Source organism: Martes martes (genome assembly GCF_963455335.1).
Source record: "Martes martes genome assembly, chromosome: 7".
Classification (NCBI taxonomy): Eukaryota; Metazoa; Chordata; class Mammalia; order Carnivora; family Mustelidae; genus Martes; species Martes martes.
This window is the reverse complement of record NC_137894.1, coordinates 70,012,501-70,039,503: the sequence shown is the minus strand read 5'-3', so window position 1 is coordinate 70,039,503 and position 27,003 is coordinate 70,012,501. Positions and strand designations below refer to the sequence as shown.

Genomic DNA, 27,003 nt, shown 5'->3' with positions numbered 1-27,003 from the left:
CGGTTCTCAGATCCCCGGCGTAGTGAAGGAGCCCCATGCCGGCTCACAGCACCACCATGTGGCCACATCCTGAAATTACACGTTCCCAGTCTATTTCCTCATATTCTAGCCCCCTGTGGAGCTGCTCGACCACAGTACGTCACTAGCCCAGCTTGTTCACAGACCCTCTGTGCAGCCGGACCAAATGATTGAGTTTCCTGAAGGCCCCACGGCCTTGCAAACCTCTGTGCCATAACCCACCGGCTCCTGTCACTTCCCCATCCCTTCTTCTTCACCTGGCAAACTCTTGCTTGTCTTTTGAAATTCAGCTTCTCCTAAAACACCCCTGAAGAGAAAAAAATAGTGTGACATCATGGAGAGCATGGACTTTTATTCGAAGGGAGCTGGGTTTGAATCTCTGCTCTCCCACCTTCTTCCTCTGGGACCTTAGGCTCAGATCCTCAGTTTCCTCTTTGGGAGAAATGGTCACTGGTATCTGCCTGTCTGACATTGTTGTGAGGAGTAGACCTAACACCGAATCACACCCAGTACATGTTTCTTTTCTTTCCTTTTCCTCACTTTGGAATTAATCCACGTATAACATTAAATTTCATCCCATTGCAAATGTACGTTATGTACGTAATCTTAAGGATTCCCTGGAAGTTTAGCGTTTAATAACTACGAGTAAAGTTTATTCCCAGTAGATAGTCTTCATCACGCCCTTGAAGTCACCCCATCATCCTTTGCGTTCCCCTCGGCCCCATCTCTCCTGTGCTCTCTGGCCTCTAAGAGAGCCATGTTTCTCAACCTCCCATTGGGCTTCCCAGCTGGCATGGGGATTCTTCTGTGGGAGGCTTTCTCCTCGCTGCCCCTCCCCTCCGTCACCAGCAGCAGGGATGAGCCCGGGCCAGTCCTCCGGGAAGCCTCCCTAATACCCTTATGGCCGGAACAAGTGGCGAATGGAGCTCTCCATGTTGTTGGCGTCTCACACCGGCCCCACGACCAGCATTCTCCAGCAGGCTGACTCCCACCCAGCCAGAGAGGCTGCACCTGTCTTGGCTAGAGCAGTGCTGTGAGCAGGGAGGAGTTGCAGGACCACTTTGGGTGGTCCCCAGGGCGTGGGGTCCCACTCAGACCAGGTGGGAGGGTCACATTAGGAACTCTGCAGCACCGGTCATGGCTAAGGATGGTGGCCTGCACCTCAGGGTCTTCCCTAAACATTGCAAACCAGTCAGATCTGTGTTTCCCAAGTGCTTGTGACCTGGACTTTGAAAGCACACTTTAATGTTCTGTTTTGTTTTCTCTATTAACTTCTGGATTTCTAGCATGTCTTTAAACTTGAACAAGAAGAATACATGAAGGAAGATATCCCTTGGACTCTGATAGATTTTTATGACAACCAACCAGTTATTGACCTGATCGAAGCCAAAATGGGTATTTTGGAGTTACTGGATGAAGAATGCTTGGTAACTTAAAAAAATTTTTTTGTTCAACTTCTGCGTAGTGACAAATAAGAATATCACAAACTGGATTTTTTATTTATTTATTTATTTTGGTGTGCATGTAAATTCCTGATGGTTACCCAGCTGGTTGGACATTAATGCTGGGATGGCAGTCCATGGCAGAACCCCAGAGGGCCAGCTGAGCCTTCCACCCTCACCATTTGTAGCCCACCATTGGGTACCATGCACAACCTCTCAGGTCATGTCCACCAAGGAGGAGCCCTTTGAGGCGTCCTAGGCGTATTTAGAATGGATGTGAAAATAGCAGGTGACCTCACACCACTTGTTAATGACTAATAAGAGTTGAATTTTCTTTTATTTCCTCATTCCTGTGAGTCATCCACTGGGAGGGGTAGCTGAAAAATCAACATCATACAATTCAAGAGAAGAGGTTTGTAGTTCTCCTATTGTTATTTCCCTGTAGGAAGAGCACATTTACGGTGGGCCAGCCTAGCAGTGGCTCTCGTGGGACCACAGGGACAAATAATCCCCAGGACAGTACTCATTTTTTGGCTTAAAGATTGTATTGTGGGGTATTGTATGTAAGTGATGAATCACTGAATTCTACTCCAGAAATCAATATTGCACTGCATGTTCACTAGCGAAAACTTAAATTAAAAAAATAAAATTTTCCAAAATTTAGTGGCTTGAAATAAAAGTAATTAATTAATTAATTTTTAGAAAATATTGTATCATGATTTTTAAACATAAATTTATTTTAAAAAATACATCATAATGTTGAAGATTAACTGGCCTTTTCTCCCTGGAATTCTCAATTCCATGCTTTTTCTCACAGATTTTCCTCTCTGGTCCCACCTGGGTAGCAACCAGTAATCTAAGATTAAAGGGCTGGCAGCAGGGCTAAGCATTCTGGATCGATCTAGTGAGGGCAGGGTGCCCAGGCCAAGGCAGCCTCTAGGAGATATTTGTACCTACTCTACACAGACGTTCGCTAGGCAACTGGTGTCACAAAGAAGCCCGCAGGAGTCTTTTGGACACAATGGGGGATTAAATTCGCTGAGTTTGGGTCAAATATCACTGATCACTTCCATATCACCAGTATCAAGAACAAGTTTTGCAACTAGTTTTGTTTGAGGAAGTAGTTACTAAATAGGCTATAAAATGAAAGAAAAGCTCTTTTCCTGAGGTAGGGGTGAAGTGGGGAGGGTTACATTTAGGGGCCAGTCTTTCCCCGTTCAAGCAAGAAGAATCAAGCAAGAAAGCAAGCAAGATTTCATTCACGTAATGAAATCTATGCTCTTTTTGCCCCAAAACTTTAGACTTCTTTGGGAAGAAATAATAGGAATACTGCCAATTTTGCAAAAATAAATTTCTTCATTCTTGAGTTTTATTCTATGTCCATTTCCTTCTAGTTCATAACATTTTGTTTTTCTACAAGGACATTGATAGGTCTGTATAAGTGGCACTGCAAAGGCTGTTAGGATCAAGGACAGATGTGTGCCTAGCTGCTTTATAAAAACAAGCCCCAGACGTAAGCAGCTCGCTCTGAGTTGTCCGCTCACCTTGGTTTGTCAGAATTAGTACTTTTCTGTGCCCCTATTACTCTTTCAGCTCTAGTTTTCTCACTCTCTGGTTTCCTTTTCTCTTGCAGTTACCACATGGAACTGATGAAAACTGGCTTCAAAAGCTGTATAATAATTTTGTCAACAAGAACTCTTTCTTTGAGAAACCCAGGATGTCAAATGCATCCTTCATCATCCAGCACTTTGCTGACAAGGTACAGGGAGAGTCTGGGGCGATGCCGTCTGCGTTGGAGCTGGAGAGGTTTTCTAGATGCCACGGACAGGCGGGGGCTTCTCCGGCCAGACTCAAGTCACACTCGGTCTCGGTGCCTTACCGTGATGAAGGAGACATGCACGTGTGTCTAACAATTTTTAACTTGTTTTTGTCACAAAATACGATTTTCAACTGCAGTGTTTTAAAGATAAACGTGTGGCTAGTGGACCTCGTTTCCGATTTTGGATTTCTTGGGAATTCATGAATCTCTTATCTGTTTATTTCCTCTATGAAACAGTTATAATCAAGAAAGCATAATTGTTTTCAATAATGAAAGCTGGGCCTTTTTTGAGGATTTCCTTTTTCATTAAGCTGTAATATGTTTATTACACTGATAACATAGGCTGGCTCAAGATTTTGCATTTTCTAGATGATCTTTATTTTCTTCTTTATTGGTCTATTTTTTTTTGAGACATTACTTTAATAAAAAGAAAAAGTTATTTAAAAATCACATTATAGAAAGCTTAGGAAATAGGAAAAAAAAGAAAAAAAGAAAAATCACCATAACCACTTGCCATAAACATATGTTCTCCTCTTGTTTTCGTTCCCTAAGGAAACTCCCGCCCTCAGAGCATTTGCTGGTTGGGTGTTACTCCTGGGGCCTGGCCAGTGCCTGAGGATCATGGGACCAATGCTAGCTAGTGCTGGGGTTAGAGTGTGCTCATGGTGACTGAGAGGGCAGGGGGCAACAAGCTGGAAAGTCGTAATGATTTTGCAGGCTAGAGGAGCACTGTGAAAACCTGCTAGCATTTTTTACTCCTGAAGGGATGCATATGAAATGAATGATAATATCTCAGGTTATATTTTCTAGTGGTTGTCTTCTGCAATTCCACAGTTGGGATCCCATGGGAGAAAGGGGAAGGGGAGCAAAAAGGTATCAGACATATGGGATTGACTTCGAGACCCTCTTCACCGTAGTTGGTTTCTGCACATTTAATTCCCTCCCCCTGACACTTCCAGGAAGTCCCTCTTAAAAGCAGCATTTGGGGTGTATTGCAGATTGGTGGGAAGAAACCACATACACTGTAAGGTTAGCTTAGGTTCCCTGTTTAATTAGCCAGGGAAATACAATCATTTTGAAAGTGAGACAGCTGCGCTTAGATGTAGCAAGTCAGTGCATCTTTTCACAGTCCCCAGGGCTCCCGACAGAGGCAGCTATGACACTGTCCCCACAGATGGTCTTATTACATTGTTAAACCTTTGTCCGTTTAAGCCAGTGGCTCACACCACCAGCCTGGAAGAACTTATGCAACAACCCAAGGTCTTCATTCACAAGGGAGTGTTTGCACACAGCCAGTGTTCCTGGTTCTTAACCCAAACTCTGCCCAGCAAGGATGCTGCCTCCCTTAAGGGGACAAAGCAGAGTATTTGCTCAGGGGTCTGCAAACACCCTCTATGTCCCCAGATTCCAGCATCCCCAAAAGCCTGTTTTTGCAGAGTCATGAAAATTGTACTTTGAACATATTTTCTAATTTGTGAAAAATATGTATCATATAATAAACTATGTAACCCAGAGGCATAAACTATTTGGGTTTGAATGTTTAAGCACCCACAGTGGATATGTTTGAGGGATTCAAGAAGCCTTATGGTTCTGAAAGGGCTGCAGGGAGTTTCCCTAAACCAGACTGAGGCAGTGCAGACATTTACCACCCTAACCCAACTCTAAGGGTTTTGGTGGCCCTCAAAAACTTTGTGGTCAAATGGTCAGTTTTTCTTTCCTCTCTACCATATTAATGCTGCTTTAGGAAAATATTTCTGTTTGAACCCAAAGGACAACACTGAGATAGTTTCTTCCTCCAGATGGCTTCAAAGGTAGAGTGAACCCCAAGCTACTTCTTCGTAGAACTGTGTGTATTAACTGCACCCACTGCAGGGGATGACTGGTCACCTGTGGCTAGAAGGAACCGACAGGTGTATACAGCGTGATCAGTGACTAGTGAGAAATCCAGGCAGTGCAAGAGCCTGGCTCTTTCCATCAGATGACGTATTCCCAGCTCCCAAAGTTTTATATAAATGGTTTTCTGTGATAAATGAAACTGAATCTCTTCTTTAGAGGCTTGCCTTTTTAGCTCCTTCATTCATCATTGTTAAAAAGGAAAAAGAAAAACCCCATGGTACTTAGTTGCTGTCTGCTTTTGTTTCTTTGGAAATAATTAAATCTTTTCTCTGCGTAGGTAGAATATAAATGTGAAGGTTTCCTTGAGAAGAACAGAGATACCGTCTATGACATGCTGGTTGAAATCATGAGAGCGAGCAAGGTTTGTAAGTTTCTAAGGGGGTAATTAATGTTATTTGCTATATAACTTGACATGGAAGTAGATGTGCATCAGGAAAGAGTAAGAAGTATGTGGGTGTGTGTACTGTCTTGCAGTGGCAAACTGTAGCTCAGACCTAGAAGAAATAACTGTTTTGGAATTGGGACTGAAATATGTATCAGGCTTCTGAAAGCATCCAAATAAATATCCACTAGATATAAAATCAGAAATCAAGCCGGGCACGGTGGCGCACACATGTAGTCCCAGCTACTCGGGAGGCTGAGGCAGGAGGATCACTTGAGCCCAGGAATTCTGGGCTGTAGTGCGCTATGCCGATCGGGTGTCCGCACTAAGTTCGGCATCAATATGGTGACCTCCCGGGAGCGGGGGACCACCAGGTTGCCTAAGGAGGGGTGAACTGGCCCAGGTCAGAAACGGAGCAGGTCAAAACTCCCAAGCTGATCAGTAGTGGGATCGTGCCTGTGAATAGCCACTGCACTCCAGCCTGGGCAACATAGCGAGACCCCGTCTCTTTAAAAAAAAAAAAAAAAAAATCAGAAATCAAAATGTGCGGGAAGCCAGAGAGGAAGAATAGCTAATATATAACCAGTTAAGGGACCACAGTTTACATTTGATTCATTCATTCATAAATATTTCTATAGCACTACCATGTGCCAAGCACTGGTTCCAGATTCCAGACACAGCAGTGAACAAGGCAATCAGGGTTCCCATCCCTGTGGAGGGACAGACCCTAACCACATAAATAGCAATGGCAGGTGGTGCTAAGCATCCAAAGGAAACCAGGGCAAGACAGAAAGAGGGTGACCCAGGGAAAGTGGTGCTGGCTCCGTTGTGCAAGCTCCTCGAATCCACAGTTCTGTGTGAGGAATAGTGTCGTCAAAGGAATGACTTCTGGATTTTTCTTTTCCTCTTCAAACATTTCCTTATTAACATTTGAGACTAAGAATAATTAACATTTATGTTAACATTTGATAATATATATGTTATATATATGTTATATATAATATAACATTATATTAACATTTGAGACTAAGAATAAGCCATACATGAACCTTCATTGTGTGAATATATGGTTAGATCATATTTATTATTTTCCTCTTTTAAAAGATCCCCAGTCCTCTGTTCTTATTCAAGTGTTCTGACAGGTTCCCAAATGAGCATGAGCGCTTCCCCTAACAATCATAAATAAGTCGCCAGCATGTCAACTTCAGTTATTAAAACTGATTTGTGTTAGAGAATTCAGTGTGGAAATGGCTTGTATCTCATGTACAAAATTAGTTGATTTAATTCACCAATTTCTTACTCACCCCCAAGCGTACCCCAGGGTCCATTCTAGAAGATGGATGCGGGTCACGTGAAAGCACAGATGGGTGTCCCGGCTCAGCACAAAGCCTCTCAGAGGCACGTTCAGACCCACTGGTTTCACAGGGGGAAATACAGGGATTCTCCTCCAAAGGAGACTGTCAGTGTCTGATTCGAAAGGGGGAAAAAATGAGTTTCGCTCTGAGAAGGTAAGACAAAGAAGTAATTGATGTTTGGTGGAAAGTAACGAGTATCTTAGAAGATTATCTTATTTAGAAGAAATTGGAATTAATCTGAGTTAGGGCACAAATTTTTTTTTTTTTAAGATTTTATTTATTCATTTGACAGACAGATCACAAGTAGGCAGAGAGGCAGGCAGAAAGAGAGAGAGGAGGAAGCAGGCTCCCCGCCGAGCAGAGAGCCCAGTGCGGGGCTCGATCCCAGGACCCTGGGATCAGGACCTGAGCCGAAGGCAGAGGCTTTAACCCACTGAGCCACCCAGGCGCCCCAGGGCACAAATTTTTTAATCTTTTTTTTAGCCTTATTCTAAGCAGATGAAGGGGGTGGAGCCAGAAAATATTTTAACAGAACCTCAAATAATGGGTAGAACTTAAAGTACAGGGATGAAAACATGAGGTAGGAGGGAGAAGATTCCAGGTGTAGAAACAGCATACGGATCCACGGAGCCACGTAGACATTGGCACGGATTTCTCTCTGCTCACGTTCCTGGAAAGAAGCTCTGTGTCACCCTGAGGGTGGCTAGTCCTCTTGTGGGATTCAGATCTGACTATAGACATTAGAGACTGCTAACCTCACTTTACACGGGCCTATTGTGACTGTTTTTGTGGTTTGTATCAGCTGACGACTGAGAGTGAACACCTTTGGACTTTGAAATCCTCTCTGTTTCTTCCAGTTTCAACTCTGCGCCAGCTTTTTTCAAGAAAGTCCGGTTCCTCCTTCCCCTTTCAGTTCAGCGATCACAGTTAAATCTGCAAAGCCAGTCATCAAGCCAAACAACAAGCAGTTCCGGACCACAGTGGGGAACAAGGTACCCCGAAAGTAACTGAGGGCGAGGGGGCCAGGCCCCACGGGGAGCCAGGCAGTGGTAGGGTCCACATTCCAGGCCTGGATACAGGCACTGAGCTGCTTCACATCTACTATGTATGTAAGTGCAAAGAAAGGCCACAGGTCATCATCATCACACCTCAGCCTCCAAGGCTGTACACGCCTGAGCAAACCACGTGTTCACACAGTAACATGATTTACTGAGTTCCCTGCTCTTTGGGAAAATTGGATAGAGCAGCATTCTGTCTAGAGAATAGGACCAGCTAGTAATAATCACAGTCATGGTTTGAAAGCTTTCATAATAGATATTAACTCATGAACTTAAATTTTCTCCTTCTTAATTTACAAAGATTACACCTTTTTTTTTTTTTTTTTGGCCTTGACTTAAGCATGACATTTTTATCTCTGACCTTGTCTCCTAGTTCCGCAGCTCTCTGTATTTGCTCATGGAAACCCTCAATGCGACCACACCCCACTATGTGCGATGCATCAAGCCAAACGATGAGAAATTACCCTTCGAGTAAGTGTTTCTATGCAGCAGAGTGAAAACGCTGAGGAGGCCATTTCTGTCACAATGTTGGAAAATTTGCTTATAATTCTCTTGAAGTTTACTGTTTCTAGCTTTTTAACAATTCAGCACAACTCCGTCCTTCACATATACTGTAAGCCAGCACATCCCCTCTCAGGAGGCTTGTCTCCAGGTTGAAGCAAAAGGGACCAGCTTTCCAAGAATAGCCCACAAATGAAGTTCATGCATCTGGGAAAGCCAGAGCAGCTCCTTGCTTATAAGAAGGATTTGTGTACAGCATGGTCACTATAGTTTTTTTTTTTTGTTTTTTTGATTTTTTTAAATTTATTTGACAGAAAGAGAGACATCACAAGTAGGCAGAGAGGCAGGCAGAGGGGAAGGGGGAAGTGGGCTCCCCACAGAGCGGAGAGCCTGATGTGGGGCTGGATCCCAGGACCCTGAAATCAGGACCTGAGCCGAAGGCAGAGGCTTAACCCACTGAGCCACCCAGGTGCCCCCACTATAGTTAATAATACTATATTGTGTGTTGGAAAGTTGCTAACAGAGTAGGTCTTAAAAGCCATCCTCACAGGAAAGAAACTGTTGTAACTATGCGGGAGGTGAGTGGGACCGTTTCACAGTGTGTACAAATACCAGATCACTATGTTGCACACTTCAGAGCTATGACTATGATGCTGCCTGTCAGTTAGACCTCAGTAAAAAAGAAAATTTGATGGGATGCCTGGGTGGCTCAGTTGGTTAAGCGGCTGCCTTCAGCTCAGGTCATGATCCCAGCGTCCTGGGATCGAGTCCCACATCAGGCTCCTTGCTCGGTGGGGAGCCTGCTTCTCCCTCTGCCTCTGCCTACCACTCTATCTGCCTGTGCTCTCTCTCTCTCTCTAACAAATAAATAAATTTTTAAAAAAATTAAAAAAAAAATTTTGATTTTTGAAAGAAAGGTGGTAGAGGAACAGAGATTTCACCCTCCAACGTGGCATGAGACGTGCGACTTACTGTCTGGAGCCCCTGGGAAAGCCCCAGGCTCAGAAGCGGACGTTGCAGTCTCTGAGCTGACTAGAGCTGAGAGGTGTCTGAGGGACGTGGCCCACCCTGGAGGTGGCCAGTGTCTGGGGGGACCACCAGACGCTCAGACCTCAGCTGATCGGTGTCCCTGCCCCTTCAAGTGAATTCTAGCTTCAAATGGACACTCGGAGGGGGCGGGCGGGAACGTTTCCTCCGCTCTGGTTGTCCTGCGAAGCTGAACCAAAGGCCCTCTCCCCACAAAGCCTTCTCCCTGTTTCCACCGTCAGACTCCGTCGCTCATTTCTCCAAGACCTCAGTCAGCTTCCGGAAGGCCGGCAGAGCTGCTGTTTTCTGGGGGTCCGTGGAGTGGCTGCTGGGGGCCAGCGTGGGGAGCGCAGAGGCCCATCCGGCTTCCCAGGGTGCCCCGTCCAGGTGGCTCCGCTGCGCTGCTCCAAGGCACGTTTGTCTGTCACCACGGCTTAACCCATCTCCTGACTCACGTCTTCTTTCAGGTTTGACTCCAGGAGGATTGCTCAGCAGCTGCGAGCCTGCGGCGTCTTAGAGACGATTCGCATCAGTGCGCAGAGCTACCCTTCCAGGTTCGTGGTCATGCCATGTTTTGGGGGGGAGGAAGGCCTAACTTCAGGTCTGCTGAAAACCAAGGGAGGGGCTGCCAGGTGTTTTTGTCAGATACCTGCAGAAGATGCCCCCAGGATTTTTCCTACTGTGCTTTAGGAAGGCCAGAAGAGGGCCACTGACAGGCGGTGCATGGGACAGGGGCAACTGCCACCCCATCACCTGTTTCCATGGCTGGTGAACATGGCCCGCTGCCCCTGCACTGCCCCTGGGGGAGGAGAGCATAATTGATGGGGCAGAATGTTAGCAGAAATACAGTACGGGGAGTATGCAGGATGAGGTCAAAGGTCAGTGTCGTCATCCCAGGACTGACTCCACCACCCCATCAGCAGTGGAAACTGCAGACAGGTCACACCTCCTCGCTGTCACGTCTCCTTAGACCCCCTTTGACTTTGCAGGTGGACATACATCGAATTCTATAGTCGCTACGGTGTGCTCATGACCAAACAGGAGCTTTCGTTCAGCGATAAAAAGGAGGTGTGCAAAGTGGTTTTACACAGGCTCATCCAGGTCAGTCTCGCTCACCTCTGGGAATGACAAGCTCTTACCGAGCTGCCTATCTCCCGGATGTGTTTCCATACCCACCTGTCTCAGAACTGTATTGTGATGAAAGCCAAGGAAGAAAATATGCCCCGAGCGTTATGTGCTGAGGTCAGAGCAGACACACTCACGGGGGCATCATCTCTTGAGAGTTGGAGTCACCATTAGGGACCCAGACTTGAATCCCAGCCTCCCTCAGAGTCCTCCTATCCTACGTTGTCCTCCCACCATCTGAGGAGCTCCAATGGGCCTGGCTTATATCACACGGTCAACTGAGAAGTCTCTGACCCAGGAGGGTCCCAGACAGGGCACTCCATGTGGATTTGTGTCATTGCTGCAGCAGTGAGTTGTGGGAAGGCAGTGAAGACAGAGGTACCATGGCCAGGAAAGGGGGTGGTGAAGACAAACCAAAATGAAGACAGAAATCAGACCTTTCCAGGCTCTGCTCTCTTGTCGAGAGAAGCTGAAGCTTCCCAACAGCCCAACTGAGAATCACAGAACATTCACTCACCCTTCTCACCCCACAGATGGACCACTGAACCTCAAGTCCATTTCTTCCCCCAGTGGCTTTAAACAGACATCTCAAAAAATAAATTTCGAGGTCCTGATCAGAATTTTTCTGCTTTCTGTCAAGTAGCAGATGTGTCAAAATAACAATGTTTTGGCATCTTCGAATCTCTAAACATCTTTTCCAAGCACTCTAGAAACTCTGAAAGATTTTTATTTCTGATTCTGTCATTTTTGTCTTCCAGGATTCTAATCAGTACCAGTTTGGTAAAACCAAAATTTTCTTCAGAGCAGGACAAGTGGCCTATTTAGAGAAACTCCGACTGGATAAGCTCAGGCAGAGTTGTGTTGTGATACAAAAGCACATCCGTGGCTGGCTCCAGAGAAGAAAATTCCTCCGAGAAAGACAAGCTGCTCTGACCATCCAGCAGTACTTCCGGGGTCAGCAGACCGTGAGGTACACCAGAGCTGAGGAAGCCAGGGGCTGGGGCGGAGGGGAGCAGGGTGCGCCTTGTGTGGCTCTCCTGACTGTGGGCCATGAGCCTGGAGATGAGAAGGTCATGTCCTTGGGGCAGGGAGTGCTAATTCTGCCTACTGTTCCACAACAGAGGTGACCTCCAGGATCCCGAAGCTCTGATCACGGTTTTGAAGTGAGACCAGGTATAGGGACTGGGCCCCTTTTCCATGGGAAGTGAAAATGTCAAAGGCAGTCAGGGTCCCTACATAAATGCCGTGAGTAGCCACTGACCAACCTACCTGCAGAGAGTGGGGGTGCCGACAGTACCCAAGGGGATCCATGGCAAGGCTCTGCCAGCAAACATAGAGCCCCTCCCAAGGGCTGGCTGAGTGGCGGGGCAGTTCCACCAATCCTACCCCTCACTGAGTGCTTCCCAGAGGCCATGCCGGGCTGGCCAGTGAGAGGGCGTCCTTCCCGACAGCAGCATATGCTAGCGTGCATGGGCGCTGCCTCTGTCCTCAGCGTGCCATGAGGAGAGCGGAGAAGGCAGTTGTTTAAGGGTCAGGCTGTGTCACGGGACCTGACCTCTACCTGAGCTGGTTTTGCCACCCCACCCCAGGTGACCGTCCTACACATATACATAGTCAGGCTTGCCCTCCCGTGCCTCTGAGTCAGGCAACAACAGCTGTCATCAGGGCTGCCCCTGCACTGCTCCTGGGGGAGGAGAGCACAGGGGAGGGCAGGAAAAGCCAGGGTTATCTTCTTCCCCAGTTCAGGCCCCCTTTCTGTTTGGGAATCACGGTGGCCTGACAGTTCTACCCCTGCTTACCTCTCGTGCCTGTCCCTTCATTCTGTTCCCATGCCTCCGTCCTGCATGAGGCCTCCACCACCCCTGCTTTCATACACTGCCATGGGTATTCAATAACGACATTTTTCAATAACACATGGTCTCTATTTTTCTAACCTCACTAATTTTTACATGTATCTTATATTCTGACAGTTCCAGACAAATTCTCTTTTTCTGAATATTTCCGGCATTGCTTAGGCCTCCATATGTTCACTGGTCCTTAGCTTGAAATGCTTTTTCCAGCCTTCACTGTCTCTAGAAATCCCACTTCTCCATCAATGGCTGGCTCACAAGCAGAATGATAGTTCTGTAAGATCTCTCTTATGGATCTTTTAGTCGTTACTTTATTTTTCCTCTTATCCCACCTGGCCATTCATAAGTCTGCAACATGAGGTTGTCAGCTCTGAAGGGAAGAACTTTGTCTTCACCTCTGATCCTTTAGACAGGAGTTGACAGGCTTTTTCTGGAAGAGCCGAATATTCTCGGACTTTGGGGGCCAGTTTCTCACAACTCTCCAACTTTGCTGTTGCTAGGCATGGATAATATACAGATGACAGACATGGCTGTGTCCCCATAACACTGGACAATAACAGGTGGCAGGCTGCAGAATTGGTCCCCAGACTGTAGTTTGCAAAGCCCTGATCTAGAGCTGTTCCATGATTCCCCACCAGGCTGAATAAGCAGGTGCACTGCCAAAACCCAGTTTTCTTCTCACATATGTGAGCAACCGTGAATTGACCAGCCTGAATGTGGAGAGTGTGCAAGTTGCCACGTTGTTCCCCTGGCCTGGAGCAGGCCCACATTTAGATCAGGGTGAACGGAAGCTGAGGAGACTGACTTCCAACGGGTGTTAGATTCAATGAGTTCTAGAGTTTAACGGTAGATTTGCAAAACATTTGACTGTTCTTCAGTGGGGGGAAAATGTGCACCAGCTCATCACTGTGCAGAAACCAGGGCTCTGTGGATAACAGGTCCACTCCGCATTCTTTTTAACCAAGGAAAGCTATTACGGCGACAGCCTTGAAAGAAGCATGGGCCGCCATCATCATTCAGAAGTACTGTCGTGGGTATCTTGTCCGCAGTCTGTACCAGTTGATCCGCGTGGCTGCCATCACCATCCAGGCCTACACCAGAGGACTCCTGGCAAGGAGGAGGTACCGAAAGGTACGGCTGAGACCCTGCACTTTCTTAGTCATAGTGAGATGGTCTTTTTCTGCAGGAAGGCCTTTGTAGAGAGTGTGGATTGCTGGTATCTGAGTGTTTGTGTATGTCCGCTAAGGGTCGGTTTGGTCATCATTTCAGAAGTCTAGGTATAATAGGACTCTGTGGGTTAATTACAAGAAATTTGTATTTTATGCTGTGAGAATATTTTAATAGTTGCGTCTTTCAATGTTGGAGGATTTGATGAGAGAAACAGTGGGGAACCAATCCATGTTTCAAAAAATCTTATTTTAAAGATGCTGGAGGAACACAAGGCTGTGATCCTACAGAAATACGCACGGGCGTGGCTGGCCAGACGCAGATTCCAGAGTATCCGACGATTTGTGCTCAACATTCAGCTCACTTACAGGGTCCAGCATTTGCAGAAAAAGCTAGAGGATCAGGTAGGTGTTCATAATGTATCTTTCATATGTATTTTTCCAACTGATTTATTTTGTCCTGGGCCAATTCCTTAGCTAGCGCTATTAAGATTTATGCCCATGTTAGGAAGTTCAGATAGATTATGTGTACCACCTTATTCAGAAAACAGAAGTACACTCTAAAAGGCTGCTCCATGTGGTTGTATAGGTTGTACACTGCACAAGGTCAGCTGCTGAAGAGTGTAAGTGAGGCTGAAATCCAGGCTAACTTTGCTTTTGCCAACACATGTGTCCTGGTACAAAGCTGCCCTGAGACAGGAGTGCCTTTTTCTCACCTGCACAAAGATGTCCACATGCTAAGCCATGCTCCCTTAGGTCTGCATTGGCTCAGAGAAGTTGCTCCTTTTTAATTTGCCCAAAGGTCTATATGGTCTAACTGCAGCCCTGCCTATTTCAGGGAGACTTCTCATACCATCTCCACTGGTAGGAAACAAAAATCTACATGCTCTTAGTCAGTGGGGAAGGGCTGTGTCATATGTAGGGTCCAGATCTATAAAACTCACTTCTGGGCCTGTCCCAAACAATACTGAGATTCTTCTAGGGGAAACTTAAAACTTTGTCAGGAACGGAGCCTTAGGAGTCCTTAGCGAATGGGTAAATGTGCAAAAAACCCCTTGAGGTTTGGATGCAGTTTTTCCTTATTTGCACTTGTGCGGCAGGCCTGCCCCTTCTGGGTCTTGCGCAGACCAGTACCAAAACGCTGCAGCGACAGCTGGAAGGAGGGCCCCTGGGGGTCCTGACGCTGCCAGGGCTCCACCCTGGGTATGTTCGTTTGCTGGGGCTGCCGTAACAAATGCCCACAGCCCGTGTGGCCTACACAAAAGACATTTCTTTTGTCACAGTTCTGGAGGCTAGAAGGCCAAGATCAAAGTGTTGGCAGAGTTGGTCTCTACTGAGTTGTCCCTTCTTAACTTGCAGATGGCCGTCTTCCCTCAGTGTCTGTGTCCTAATCTCTTCTTATAGGGACACCAGTCATACTGGATTAGGGCCTACCGATATGACCTCATTTTACCTTAATTTTGTCTTTAAAGACCCTATCTCTAAATATAGTCATGTTCTGAGGTGTTGGGTATTAGGACTGTCATATGTGACTTTGGGGGACAACAGGGGACACAGTGTATCCCACAGCACTAGGGTTGTCTTTGAGCTCCAGGATTGGGCTGGTCCTGCGCTCACAGTGCCATCAGCTCAGGAAGTTTGCCTGACCACGTCTGCCTTGCTATTTGCTGTGGGATGAAGACGCTCATACGTGCAGTCGTAATTAAAACTGTGATCAGTGTAGATAAGCCCTGATAGGTCTAGATGCCATGTCAAATGTTGTGAGAGGCAAATGGAATTGCTTCTTTATTTTGGATAAACCCCCAAATATCTGCTGTTTTTTCCTCTAGAACAAAGAGAACCATGGGCTGGTGGAGAAGCTGACCAGCCTCGCCGCTCTTCGGGCCGGTGACACAGAGAAGATTCAGAAACTGGAATCCGAGCTGGACAAAGCAGCTGCCCACAGGCACAGTTATGAGGAGAAGGGGAAGAAATACAAGGCCGCCATGGAAGAGGTCTGTGCTGGTCGTGATTATGGAAATCCATGCGAGTCTTTCTGGGCAAGAGGTCACGGGACAGCATTTTCCCACAAAGCAGATTTCTGCAGAACAGATCAGATTTTGCTCTTGGCTTCCATCAACAAAGGGAGGTCTACCTTTCAGGGGAGGGGAGATCAAAGGCCTAGAATCTGGGGGAAGGGGAGGAGGCTCATGCTTCAAGATATACAACATAAGGTTTCCTTTTTTTTCAACTATTGTGAAGTGATGAAAGCCCTTTTAAAGCGAAGGAACTCTGGCTAGATGCTTATCTCTATTCCATGAGGATCTTGGTCCCCTGTCACTTGTCCTTCTGGAGCATGCCCTGAAGCATCTTCCCCAGAACAGCAGTGCAAAGTTTGGGGCAGGTTTTCATCTCTGTAGTCAAGTAAAATGAGCAGTAGACAGAGATCAGATGTCCCCGGCTCAGATCTCGTCTTTGCTGCCATCGGGTTGAACAACCTTGGACAAGTCCCCTACCCTCTCTGATGTAAGATGGGAGTAACAAAAAGGGACTGACAGAGTCCTTGTGAGGATAAAGTTGTCAGATGAAATCATTTAGCCATGTGCCTGCCGTGGAGACCCGCACAAGTGTGAGCTGCCGTTCTCTGAAGCAGTGGTGTTTATTACCCTCCACTCTCCTGTACTTTCCAAAGTCCTACGGCACCCAGGTTTGGGGCAGCCTGGAGCCCCAGGGCCCCCTCCCGTGGCATGCACTGCCCGTCAGCAGCCATCAGCACCAAGTGGCCCCAGCTGCCGGTTCAACAAATACTTTAGTAGGAGAAGCTAAGATAATAGAGCTTCTGTCTTGATCACACATTCCTCCTGAGTAATAATACTCTCAAAGTGTGGTTCCACTTTCTATCATAAATTATTTATAGCCTATTAAATAGATGCATACCTTGGCTATTGAGAAGCTTCCAGAAAAGGATAGAGGCATTTTCTTACTTTGAGGAGACCTTGGATTTGGTGGTTTCTCCTTGACTTCAGTCATTGCCTGGCCGGGTTAAGAACCGTGTCTGTGAAGTCACACGGATCCCCTGTGTGAGATGCAATGTAGCATCCTGCAGCGGGCTGGCGCTGGCTGTCAGCCATGGATAGGAGCTGAGATGGACAGACGGATGAATGGACAGATGGATGGATGGGCAAAAATGCAGTCTTTTACCAAGAAAGGCTGTGGTGACAAAACTTAAATTGAGGTTTCTTTAAAAAGCTTTTTTTCTTCCCTCCCTAGAAACTGGCGAAGCTTCAGAAGCATAATTCAGAACTGGAAATACAAAAGGAGCAAATAGAGCTGCGGCTCCAAGAGAAGACCGAAGAGCTGAAAGGTAGAGCCCACGGCAGCCCGAGGCGTGCTCTCACGTGCTCACCTGTCCAGGCGTTCGGGAAATATCTGTTGGCGTGAACTGAGTTTTAGGTAGAATCAGGAATCTGTGATGCATTCCCAGTGAAATGAGAATGCTTTTTGCTTGGCAAGGAGCAACTATATTTAAGTTGTGGGAACGTTACCCTACAGATTCTTCTGTTTCATTCCCATCTTTTGTCCGATGGCACAGCAGTCCCTGTCTCAGGGACTGAGACCATTTGCAAAATACAGATGGCTGGGCTGTCAGCCTGGAACCCTTCCATCAGGAGGTGGTGTCTGTGCCTGGTGCGGCTGGGATGGTTCAGACGTGGGTCATTGGAAACCTTTGTGGCGATCTGGTGCACAGGTAGGGTAATGCTGCTGCTGGCCAAGGGTCTGTAGTCAAATTTCAGATCTGTCTGAATGACTTGGTGTAAGCGGTCACTTCCCCCGGCTCCTGCCCTGGCTGTGAGGGCAGGCCCTGCTGAGCCCTTGAGCCGTAGCCCCCTGAGCTTTCTGATGCAGCCCCTGGGAACCAGTGGTATTCCTTTCATTCAGGGGCGTGAAACAGGCACCCTGAGCCTAGCTCTGTCTCACTCAGAGGCTAACTGTAGGCACTTGCTCAATCCCAGTGGGAACGGGAACCTGATGGTTCCCGTCCAGATGGTGGAAATGACCACACTTGCTTCTCTGTACTGTCCGGAGCTCTTCTCTGTGAGCCCTGATGGGGCAGCAGGGCCTTGATAGCTCAGGCCTGGGGATCTGGCACACACCGGAAGCCTAGCAGGCAGTGGATACACCAGGGTCCAGAGGAGCCCGGGGGTGCAGGTCAGGGTGCGGAGAAACACATGTCAGGAGGAGGAAATAAATACCTCGAGTCCTGACCAGCTGAGCAGGAAAGGTGGTTCAGGGGATGCCAAGCCCAGGAGTGACCTCCTGCTCCAGATGACATGTGGTGTCCACCGGGTCTCTGAGGACAAATGATGTGGACGTTGATGGGCACATGTGGTCACAGCAAACCTGAGGAAACCTCTGGTGTTTTTTATTACGATATATGGCTCCTGGGTATATTTTGCTCTTTCTTCTAACTCTAAGTGATTTTTCCCATAAGAACATTTAAATTCCTACAAATGTGTCCTGAGAAGTACATATTTGACAGCACTGACATGTTTGGGTCCATAATTTTATATTTCCTTCTAAAAAGTGCCTGAAAACGTTCAAACCCAGTGTTCATAAAGTGCTTATCCTGTGGGTCTCTCTACATGTGGCGAACAGTGTTGTGTGAAAAGCACCAGCCTTTGCTTACCCTGGGACCTGTGACTAAGGGATGTTACCACACATTTCCCCTTTTTGAGATTCCAACATGGACACCATCCGTGGCTCCCAGAAAGAAAGTCACACTAGGGCAGCTTTTTCACCCCTTGGCAAATGGTCTAAGATTTAGTAAGCACCAGAACGAAAGCTGTGAGTGAAGTAAAAATTGAAATTATATCAAATATGCTGGCTTCTAAATTAGAGCTTAAACATTTTTCTAGTATCTTCTGGTTGAATCATGACGTTCTGAGACAGTCCTTTTGGTTCAGGGACATTTGATAACTCATTTGAATACTGTTGGTTTTTTGTTTTATTTCTTTTTTTTTTTAAATCAAGTAATTCAGGGTAGCTTTCATCACCTCCTCCTGGGGCTCCCTTCTGGGGCAGGATTCAGAAGTGAGGTAGAAGTCAAGGATGGGATGTCAACGAAGTACAGATAGAGATGTCAGGCTTTGATGGGTTACCCCGTTTTCAAGGCACCTGTTGTGTGTGGGTGTGTTGGAAACCTGGGACTGTCACGGCTTCACAACGTCCGTGGCTTCCGGCTGCCCAGTGTTGCCTCAACCTACTGTTTGTTGTTGGAGACTCTTGTGCTGAAAGGCAACAGCAGCTTTGTCAGACTTCCTCTTCCCCAGATGAAGACAGACACTTAATCGTTTTCTTGGTTATTGTGAATGATGACCATGATGAGCCAAGAGAACCACTTTGGCTTCCCTCTCCCTCTCGGGGGACATATGGCCTCATCAGAGATGGTTTGGGTGGTCACCACACAGGACGGCCTCCTCTCCACAACAAGGTATTCTCCATCTGAAGTGTTGACAGTACCAAGACTGAAACCCCATCATAAACTGACCATTGTCCTTCCCGAAGGGTTTCTGTGTGCTTTTAATAGTCATATACATTGTCTCAAAGCCAATATGCCTTTTTAAACAAGTAATACCCAGACCAAAAAAGTACTATAAATGAAACTATTCACACATTTCCAGCATGACCAGTTTGTGAGAATTATTATTTCCCCTTCTTGCCTGTATTTCTAATTTCTAAATTATAAAAAGTGACCGTTACCCTCCCATCTTCAGTACTACCCATCCCAAGTAGCCCATGATTGTTCTCACAGCCACACTTTCTTACGTGTGACATGACGCCTTCAAGGTACTGGTTTGCAGGCATATTTCAAAGGGCGTTCTCTCTTCACAGAAAAGATGGATGACCTCACCAAGCAGCTCTTTGATGATGTGCAAAAAGAGCAACAACAGAGAATGTATGTAATCTAGTTTGCCTTCAAGTTACTGCTTCCTTCTCTCTCTCCTGTTTTATATTTTGCTTCTCAGCTTGCTGATAGCAGGTCACAGATACAGGAAAGCTGGGAGGTGAATATTTGTAGGAGGCGAGGGACTCAGATGTGTGAGAGCCGAGGCCCCCAGGGTGCACCTTTCAGGCCCGTCTCCGGTCCTTCAGCGGTGGGCGGTGGACCCCCGGGAATTTCTCGCTTTCCCTTAATGGCTAAGACAGAAGTTCAGACACGGCCATCCCTTTCAGCTTCCATCAAGTCCAAGAAGTAAAATTATTGCCTAGGAAATAAGCCTGCCTCCCTCTCCTGTCTATTGTGTCTGTTAACTTGACTCTTGCCCCAGACAATAAGGGATGGAACCCACCTCACAATAGTTGAAGCAGGTCCCCGTGACCTTGTACTCTACCAGCCCCACCTGCCCTAGCTCAGTACCAAACGCCCTGCTAATCTGCAAAGTCTGCAGTCTACACTCCCCTCTCTTAGAGAGTCAACTCAGAGCTCTTAGATCTTAAAGTAGGGACATGTTGCAGGGTGTTGGGGAGAGACAAAATATCCTTGGCATATTTCAGTTGGGGGCTGGAAGGCTCGGAGCTGGGTGGAAGGACATATGCCTTCCAAGCCTGGTTGGCAGAGGAGCCTGAGTCTTAGTAAGGAGCAGGATGCCAAATTGTTAGTGGCGGGAACATACCTAAGAGCTCCAAGAGTTACCAGATACGTGTTTCACAATCCTATGTGAGTTTTAGAACAGGGAGATTGGGTTCTTCACCTTGAAAATTTTGTTTGTCAATGAACACTCAACTCCAGGAAAGGAGCTCAGTTTTTGGCCTCCACTGTGCACTAGGGCCACTTGGGAGCAATCATTTGGAGAAGGGGTTTGGAGAGGCAGGCTGAGGCCACGTCACTTCAAGTTCTTCACCATCCTCATCAGCTCCCACCTGTAGCATGGTCTGGTCCTTTCAGCTGACTGGGGACGTCTTAGCCCCTGTCACAACCCTTGAGGGACGCCCAGATGCCGGCAGCCTGTGGGTGGCTCCCAGCCCGCATAGGTACAAGTCTGCAATCCTTTCAGCATGGACGTCTGGCTGCAGTTTGCTCTTTTACAAGTGCTCTACTGTCCTCTTAGGAGCACTGTGGTTTCTTGAAACTCCCGAGAACAAAGTTAAGAAGTTTGTTAATATCTGTGAAAGGAAATGAAACACAAACCTACTGGGAATGTGACTCTCCTCCTGGGGGTTCTCCCTTTGTGCTACGGAAGCCAGTCATAAAACAAGCAAAGATGAGAGCTTGGCCAGTAGAGCGATGATTTCATAAACTCATGGAGCCCTTGGGACTACTTCCGTTCTGACTGGACCCTCTGGGCTACAATGGGCTGGTCTAGGTCATGTCTCTCTTTGGTTTTTTTCTTGGTCAGTCACCCCATATTTAATAGAGCAATCATCTCACAAGGAATTGGGTTTCTTTCTTTCTTTCTTTCTTTCTTTCTTTCTTTCTTTTTAAAGATTTTATTTGTCAGAGAGAAAGAGAGAGGAAAAAGCAGGGGGTGGGGCAGAGGGGGAAGCAGGCTCCCCGCTGAACAAGAAGCCCGATGCGGGACTCAATCCCAAGACCCTGAGATCATGACCTGAGCCAAAGGTGGACACTTAACCCACTGAGCCACCCAGGCGTCCCAGGAATTGGGTTTCCATGGACTTTCAGGCACCTGGATTTGCTGCAGGTTATTGTAGAACATTGAAGGGCTGGCCCTCTGACATGTTAAATGGCTGTATTAACTTATTTAGGACCTGCCAGGATCCTTGGAATCCTTGAGTTCCAGGATCCTTAGAACGCAGCAGGGGCCAGGGTGTGGCAGACTGTGCCAAGGTCTTTGAGGAGGGACGGGGCCTCTCCAAGAGACCACAGGGAACCCCACGGAACTAGGGTGGCTTCAGAAATGGAGTATCCCACCACTGCTGAGTCTTGGAGTTCAGCCTCCCTATCCTATGTCTCCTCTGTGTGATCAGAGTAGAGCTACATTTCTCAGATTGGAAGGTGTAAGAAGCTTCCCTAATGTAAGGGGACAGGAAACTGGCAGCTAAAAGTAAGGCCATTGTCTGTTGGAACTGTCACAGTGGATCCTAATTAACTTGTCTCCTTTCCGAGTTTCTTCTCATTACTTTCAAAATGATGTCTTGTTCTAATTCATGGTAAAGACTTTAGAGAAATTCTCAATTACTCATTTCTTTTCTTTGGCATCTAGACTTCTTGAAAAAAGTTTTGAACTGAGAACACAAGACTATGAGAAGCAGATCTGGTCTTTGAAAGAAGATATTCAAGCTCTCAGAGTGGAGAAAACGCACCTGCAGCACCAGCTAGAGGAAGAGCGGGTCACCTCCGATGGCTTAAAGGGGGAGGTGGCCCAACTGAGAAAGCAGGCAAAGGTAGAAGGCGCTTCCCGCTTGCAGATGAGCTCCCTGGCTGTGCCGTGTGAGCTGCACGGAGGGGGCACTTCCACAGTCCCATGGGGTCAGATAGCTAAGAGCATCTGAATAAAGGCCAAAATCAAAAGGACCCTGATCCCTTCAGTTCTTCTAAGGAGGAACCCCCAAGTTGCCTTTGACTCACCAGTCATTGGTTTTCATATTTTAAAAGTCAGCTTTCTAACTCTTTTGAAATTAAATGAAGTTATTCAAATATGCTGACCTAGAGAACACTTCCAGATTAAATGATAAATTGATGTGAACCCTTCTTACACATTCCATCATGTTGTTATAGTTCTATAAACACCTGTCTTAAAATTAAATTACCTTATTATCAGAATCTTTTAAATTGTTATCAGAAAATCCACAAAAGCAGTGATCCCTGCTTGGACGGTCGAGGCTTAACTGAATTCCTTCCCTACACCAGAAAACACATACCCAAGTGTCCCTGTGTTCTTCAGTGCAAAATATTTCAGTGTGAGTTTAGAAAGCTTTTAAGCTTCCACTAAATAAGTGAAATGCGTGTTGGTAGAATGTTGTTAAGATTATGCAAATGTTTGCTGTAATGGTCTTGGAATAGCCATGCATGGCTTAGAAGAACTAGAGGAATCCCATCTAGGTCATTTCTTGACAAGAGAGCTGTCCACATCCTCTGGGCTCCAGTTTCCTGTCATTGAGAAGGAAGAGTTTGGACCGTGGAATCAGGGAAGACCATGTATTGCTCTTACTGCTTCACTCTTAGGAGCCACACGAGGCTCGCGTCAATCCCTGGGAGTCGTGTCCTCTGCCTAGTCTGCATCTTGGGACATCATAGGGCTGCCCTTGAGTGAGACCCACTATTTGTCTGCACTTCCTCTTTGGTAGGAAATGTGGCCCAAACCTTCTGATGTGGTATATTAAGATTCATCCGATTTTCACAGAAAATAAACATCATCAGTCTGGAAGCAAGCACATCTTTGACTTGGAACATTTGCCGAAATGTTACCAAGAGCAGGGCTTTTGGATTGGACGGTCCTGGGGCCCCATCAGCTTCTCTGTGTGGCCCTGAGCGTGCCATTTCCCCTCTGTCACCCCGGTTTTCTCATCTGTAAATTATTACTCCATCACCAAGGAGCCTATTATAAGGAAGAGGTCATGTATGTGAAGTGATTGGTAAATGTCAGTTGGATCTCCCTCCTCACCCTCCGAGGAAACTGGAGCTATGGCCCTTAAACACTTAGACAAACTGAGAAAATATCAAGGCAGGGTTATTTCCCGCTGCATATCTCCCAGAGCTACAATCCCTCACACCTGTGATCCTTACTCAGGCTGGCCTCACAGCGTAATAAAGACAGAACACAGCCTCTTCCCCACAACCTGTGCTCCTCCTTGGCAAACTCCCAGCCTCCCGGGTACCCTTGGCTCTGCCGCAAGAGTTCATCGTACCAGTGAAAGAGAATTTAGCCCCTTAGGTTTTACTCCTCTTGGGCCCCCTTCCTCCCCAGGCCAGCCCAGCCCGACCTTGAAGTAAGGAGCTATTTTTCCCTTTATGTAGTAAGGAAACCAATTCTATTGCTACAACCGACTACATCTGGGAATAAGTAGCCACATTTTGAGCAGTGAAACATACTTCAAGGCCACGATGTGTGGGCAGTGATGATTTAATAAGACGCTAGCTGGGTGAGGCTATCTTGGGTAGATGCAGAATACTGTATTAGTATTCTTTGTCTGGCATAAGCCATAATATCTACTTCTTCTTCACCCGGTATGGTCACTGCCATGATACAGACAATCTCTGAGTTTGAAAAGGAGATAGAGCTACTTCAGACACAGAAGATAGATGTGGAGAAACACGTGCAGTCACAGAAACGGGAAATGAGAGGTAAGAAAAATAAGAGTCACTGAGCCCATGGGCACAGACCCAGTCTATCACGGGCGTCATCGCTAAGGAAATATATCCTTTGGTATGAGCCCGGTTGGTTTGCTGGTTGGTTGGACATGTGGCAGGTTGAATAGCTGGTTGATGTCATAGCTGGTAGGTTGTTTAGTTGATTGGTTGAACAGCTGCTAAGTTAGCTGATGGTATGGTTAGTTGTGTGAAATCTAGAAAAGTGGGACCAAAAAAGGGAATGGGAGAAGAAAAATCATGCAGAAATGTCATTTATACCAGCTCTGCCTTTTCCTCCCAGAAAAGATGTCCGAGATCACCAAACAACTTCTTGAAAGTTACGACATTGAAGATGTTAGAAGCAGGTAATCATTTTTGCATTACCAAACCTTTAGAATCATTTTGCACATGAGTGAGATGATTGGTTTTCTTACTCCCCTTATTTTCCAGGCTCTCGTTGGAAGATTTGGAACATTTAAATGAGGATGGAGAACTTTGGTTTGCTTATGAAGGACTAAAGAAAGCAACACAGTAAGAAACTCCCCCAGAGTTCTTTTTGATTTTCAGAGATAATAAATATTAGAAAGTCAAAAGTTTACCTTCCACAGATTCGACACAAAGGAAATTCCTTGTAGTGGGATGATCTAATAATAGCTGGAAATATTTCAAGAATTAAGTAATGAGCTTAATAAAGAAAAGCAATCTTTTTATAGGATAAACTCCTGAGTCGTAAAACCTGTAATCTGTACAGGGAAAACGGATGATACCAAATAAGTTAGCCAGCATTGCTATAGAGATATAACTATGTTTAAATTTTTAAAGAAGTTTGCTGTAATCTTTTATTTGCAAACTTTATCTTTTATTTATTTATTTTTATTTTATTTATTTGACAGACAAAGATCACAAGTAGACAGAGAGGCAGGCAGAGAGAGAGAGGAGGAAGCAGGCTACACGCTGAGCAGAGAGCCCAATGCGGGGCTCGATCCCAGGACCCTGAGATCCTGACCTGAGCTAAAGGCAGAGGCTTTAACCTACTGAGCCACCCAGGTGCCCCGCAAACTTTATCTTTTAAAGCAATTTCAGGTCCATGGCAAAATTTAGCAGAAAGTACAGAGATTTCTCAGAGATTTCCCTCCCCTCCCCCACACCACCAGTGTTGGTAACCCCCACCAGAGTGGTACGTTTGTTAAACTTGATGAACTTACGTTGATCAGTCATTATCACCCTGAGTCAGTAGTTTATGTCGGGGTTCACTGTTGGTGCTGTACATTCTGAGTCTGACACATGCATACTTAATGAATATTTACTATCGTTGCACACCAAACATATTCTTAAACTAATAACATGTAATTTTAATAATGTCTAAAATTTTCTTACCGTTAACTGCATATTTATTTATTTATTTATTTGATAGAGATCACAAGTAGGCAGAGGCAGGCGGCGGGGGGGGGGGGTGCGGGAAGCAGGCTTTCCGCTGAGCAGAAAGCCTGATGCGGGGCTCGATCCCAGGACCCTGAGATCATGACCTGAGCCAAAGGCAGAGGCTTAACCCACTGAGCCACCCAGGTGCCCCCGTTAACTGCATATTAATGCCACATAATGCTTCCTAACTGGCTAGAAGGATTTTATAATTCTCTGTACCAAATTCCGTAGCCTGTCACTATGTGTGTACACATAAACTTTGTGTCCTTAGCGTGGCTCTTGCTGTGAATTTTCCTAACTGCTGCGCACATGCATGCTCACGGTCAGCAGCCCAGCAGAACACAGACCATGTGGTTCACTTCTTGGCCCCCCTCCTCTGACAGCGTGTTGGAGAGCCATTTCCAGTCCCAGAAGGACGCCTATGAAAAGGAGATCGAAGCTTTGAACTTCAAAGTGGTGCACCTAAGTCAAGAGATCAACCACCTGCAGAAATTATTCAGAGAAGAGACTGACATCAATGAAAGTATCCGTCATGAAGTTACCAGGCTAACATCGGAGAACATGGTACGGGCTAGCCATGGGCCCCGGGGATGGCCATTATTCTAGAGATATCATTTGACAGTGGAATAAAATTCAGTTTCTTGGCAGTAAATGATGGATCAGAATTATGTTTTCTAGGAGTGAAATAGTTGGGTCCGAAGATACAACTATAAAGTTACCCTGGGCTGGAGAGCACTTTGATTTGAGAGTGGGTTTATTTACCAGGGGATGGGTCCCAATTCTGTGATGTGCACCTGTATTTTTAAATCTGTGTATTTTAAGTCTAGCCCGAACCTCTTGGGAAGTGACAAAAAATGCTAAGGTAGAGGGAGAACTCTGGGGTGGGGCATGTTTTTAGGTCTCTCCCTCTCCTTGTGCTTCTCATCTCATTTTCTCAAGGACTTCTCTCTTCCGTGATGCCTGTCTTCCCCACTGCCCCCTGCCCCCGGTGTTTGTCTCATCCTTTCTTCAGAGTCCAGAGTGCTAACCATTACACAATGGAACCTCATCCTTTCTTCTAACTCAAGCCTCAGCCCTGGAGAAATCCTGGAGGAATCTCCTGACTCGAAGAACTTCCCTTTCTTAACCCCACATCGCCTGTAGCCACCACCCCATTTCTCTGCGGGGAGCTGGCCAGGCTTCTCGGTGGCCACCTGATGGATTTCTGCACTCACCTCCCAACTCCCCCACAGCCATGCCGATCTGTGCTAAGCCCCGACCACTGACCAACGTGCCTGCACACGGGCTGAGCCCAGAGTGTTCCTTTTCACCCCCATCTTATCTCTCAGCAACATTAGGTGATGTTAATCACTCCGTCTTCCTCCCTGCTGTTTGTTCTGCCGCCTTCCAGGATACCATGCTTTCCTAAGACCCCACCTCACAGGCTACCCTGTCTCAGCTTTCCTTCTCCTCTGCCTAACCTGAGAGTATTAGGACATCTCCAGGCTATGTCGCCAGTGAGATGTGGCTGTGGGCACAGCAGATGTGTGCAGCAGTGGTTAAGGGCCTTCATGTCTTTGTTTATTTTTTGGATGAACCTTTACTGAGGAACAATGCAGAACATGCATCCAAATGCACAAACCAGTATTCTTCACATGTACTTCAGAGGCACACGT

General features: G+C 46.5%; 1 protein-coding gene across 1 annotated transcript in view; it reads left to right on the top strand.

The window, feature by feature from the left end:
• Nucleotides 1–27,003, top strand: part of MYO5C (myosin VC) — a gene marked incomplete at its 5' end in the record, with an annotated part of 81,998 nt that overhangs the window by 25,592 nt on the left and 29,403 nt on the right. The window contains 18 exons of the mRNA XM_080809728.1: nucleotides 1,305–1,445; nucleotides 3,094–3,219; nucleotides 5,453–5,536; nucleotides 7,770–7,904; nucleotides 8,344–8,441; nucleotides 9,965–10,051; nucleotides 10,487–10,598; nucleotides 11,381–11,592; nucleotides 13,438–13,603; nucleotides 13,897–14,043; nucleotides 15,468–15,632; nucleotides 16,888–16,981; nucleotides 19,510–19,573; nucleotides 21,840–22,020; nucleotides 23,827–23,920; nucleotides 24,228–24,291; nucleotides 24,377–24,457; nucleotides 25,732–25,912. Of these exons, the coding sequence (XP_080665854.1) occupies nucleotides 1,305–1,445; nucleotides 3,094–3,219; nucleotides 5,453–5,536; nucleotides 7,770–7,904; nucleotides 8,344–8,441; nucleotides 9,965–10,051; nucleotides 10,487–10,598; nucleotides 11,381–11,592; nucleotides 13,438–13,603; nucleotides 13,897–14,043; nucleotides 15,468–15,632; nucleotides 16,888–16,981; nucleotides 19,510–19,573; nucleotides 21,840–22,020; nucleotides 23,827–23,920; nucleotides 24,228–24,291; nucleotides 24,377–24,457; nucleotides 25,732–25,912 (2,232 nt within the window). The remainder of the gene's footprint in view (nucleotides 1–1,304; nucleotides 1,446–3,093; nucleotides 3,220–5,452; nucleotides 5,537–7,769; nucleotides 7,905–8,343; nucleotides 8,442–9,964; nucleotides 10,052–10,486; nucleotides 10,599–11,380; nucleotides 11,593–13,437; nucleotides 13,604–13,896; nucleotides 14,044–15,467; nucleotides 15,633–16,887; nucleotides 16,982–19,509; nucleotides 19,574–21,839; nucleotides 22,021–23,826; nucleotides 23,921–24,227; nucleotides 24,292–24,376; nucleotides 24,458–25,731; nucleotides 25,913–27,003) is intronic.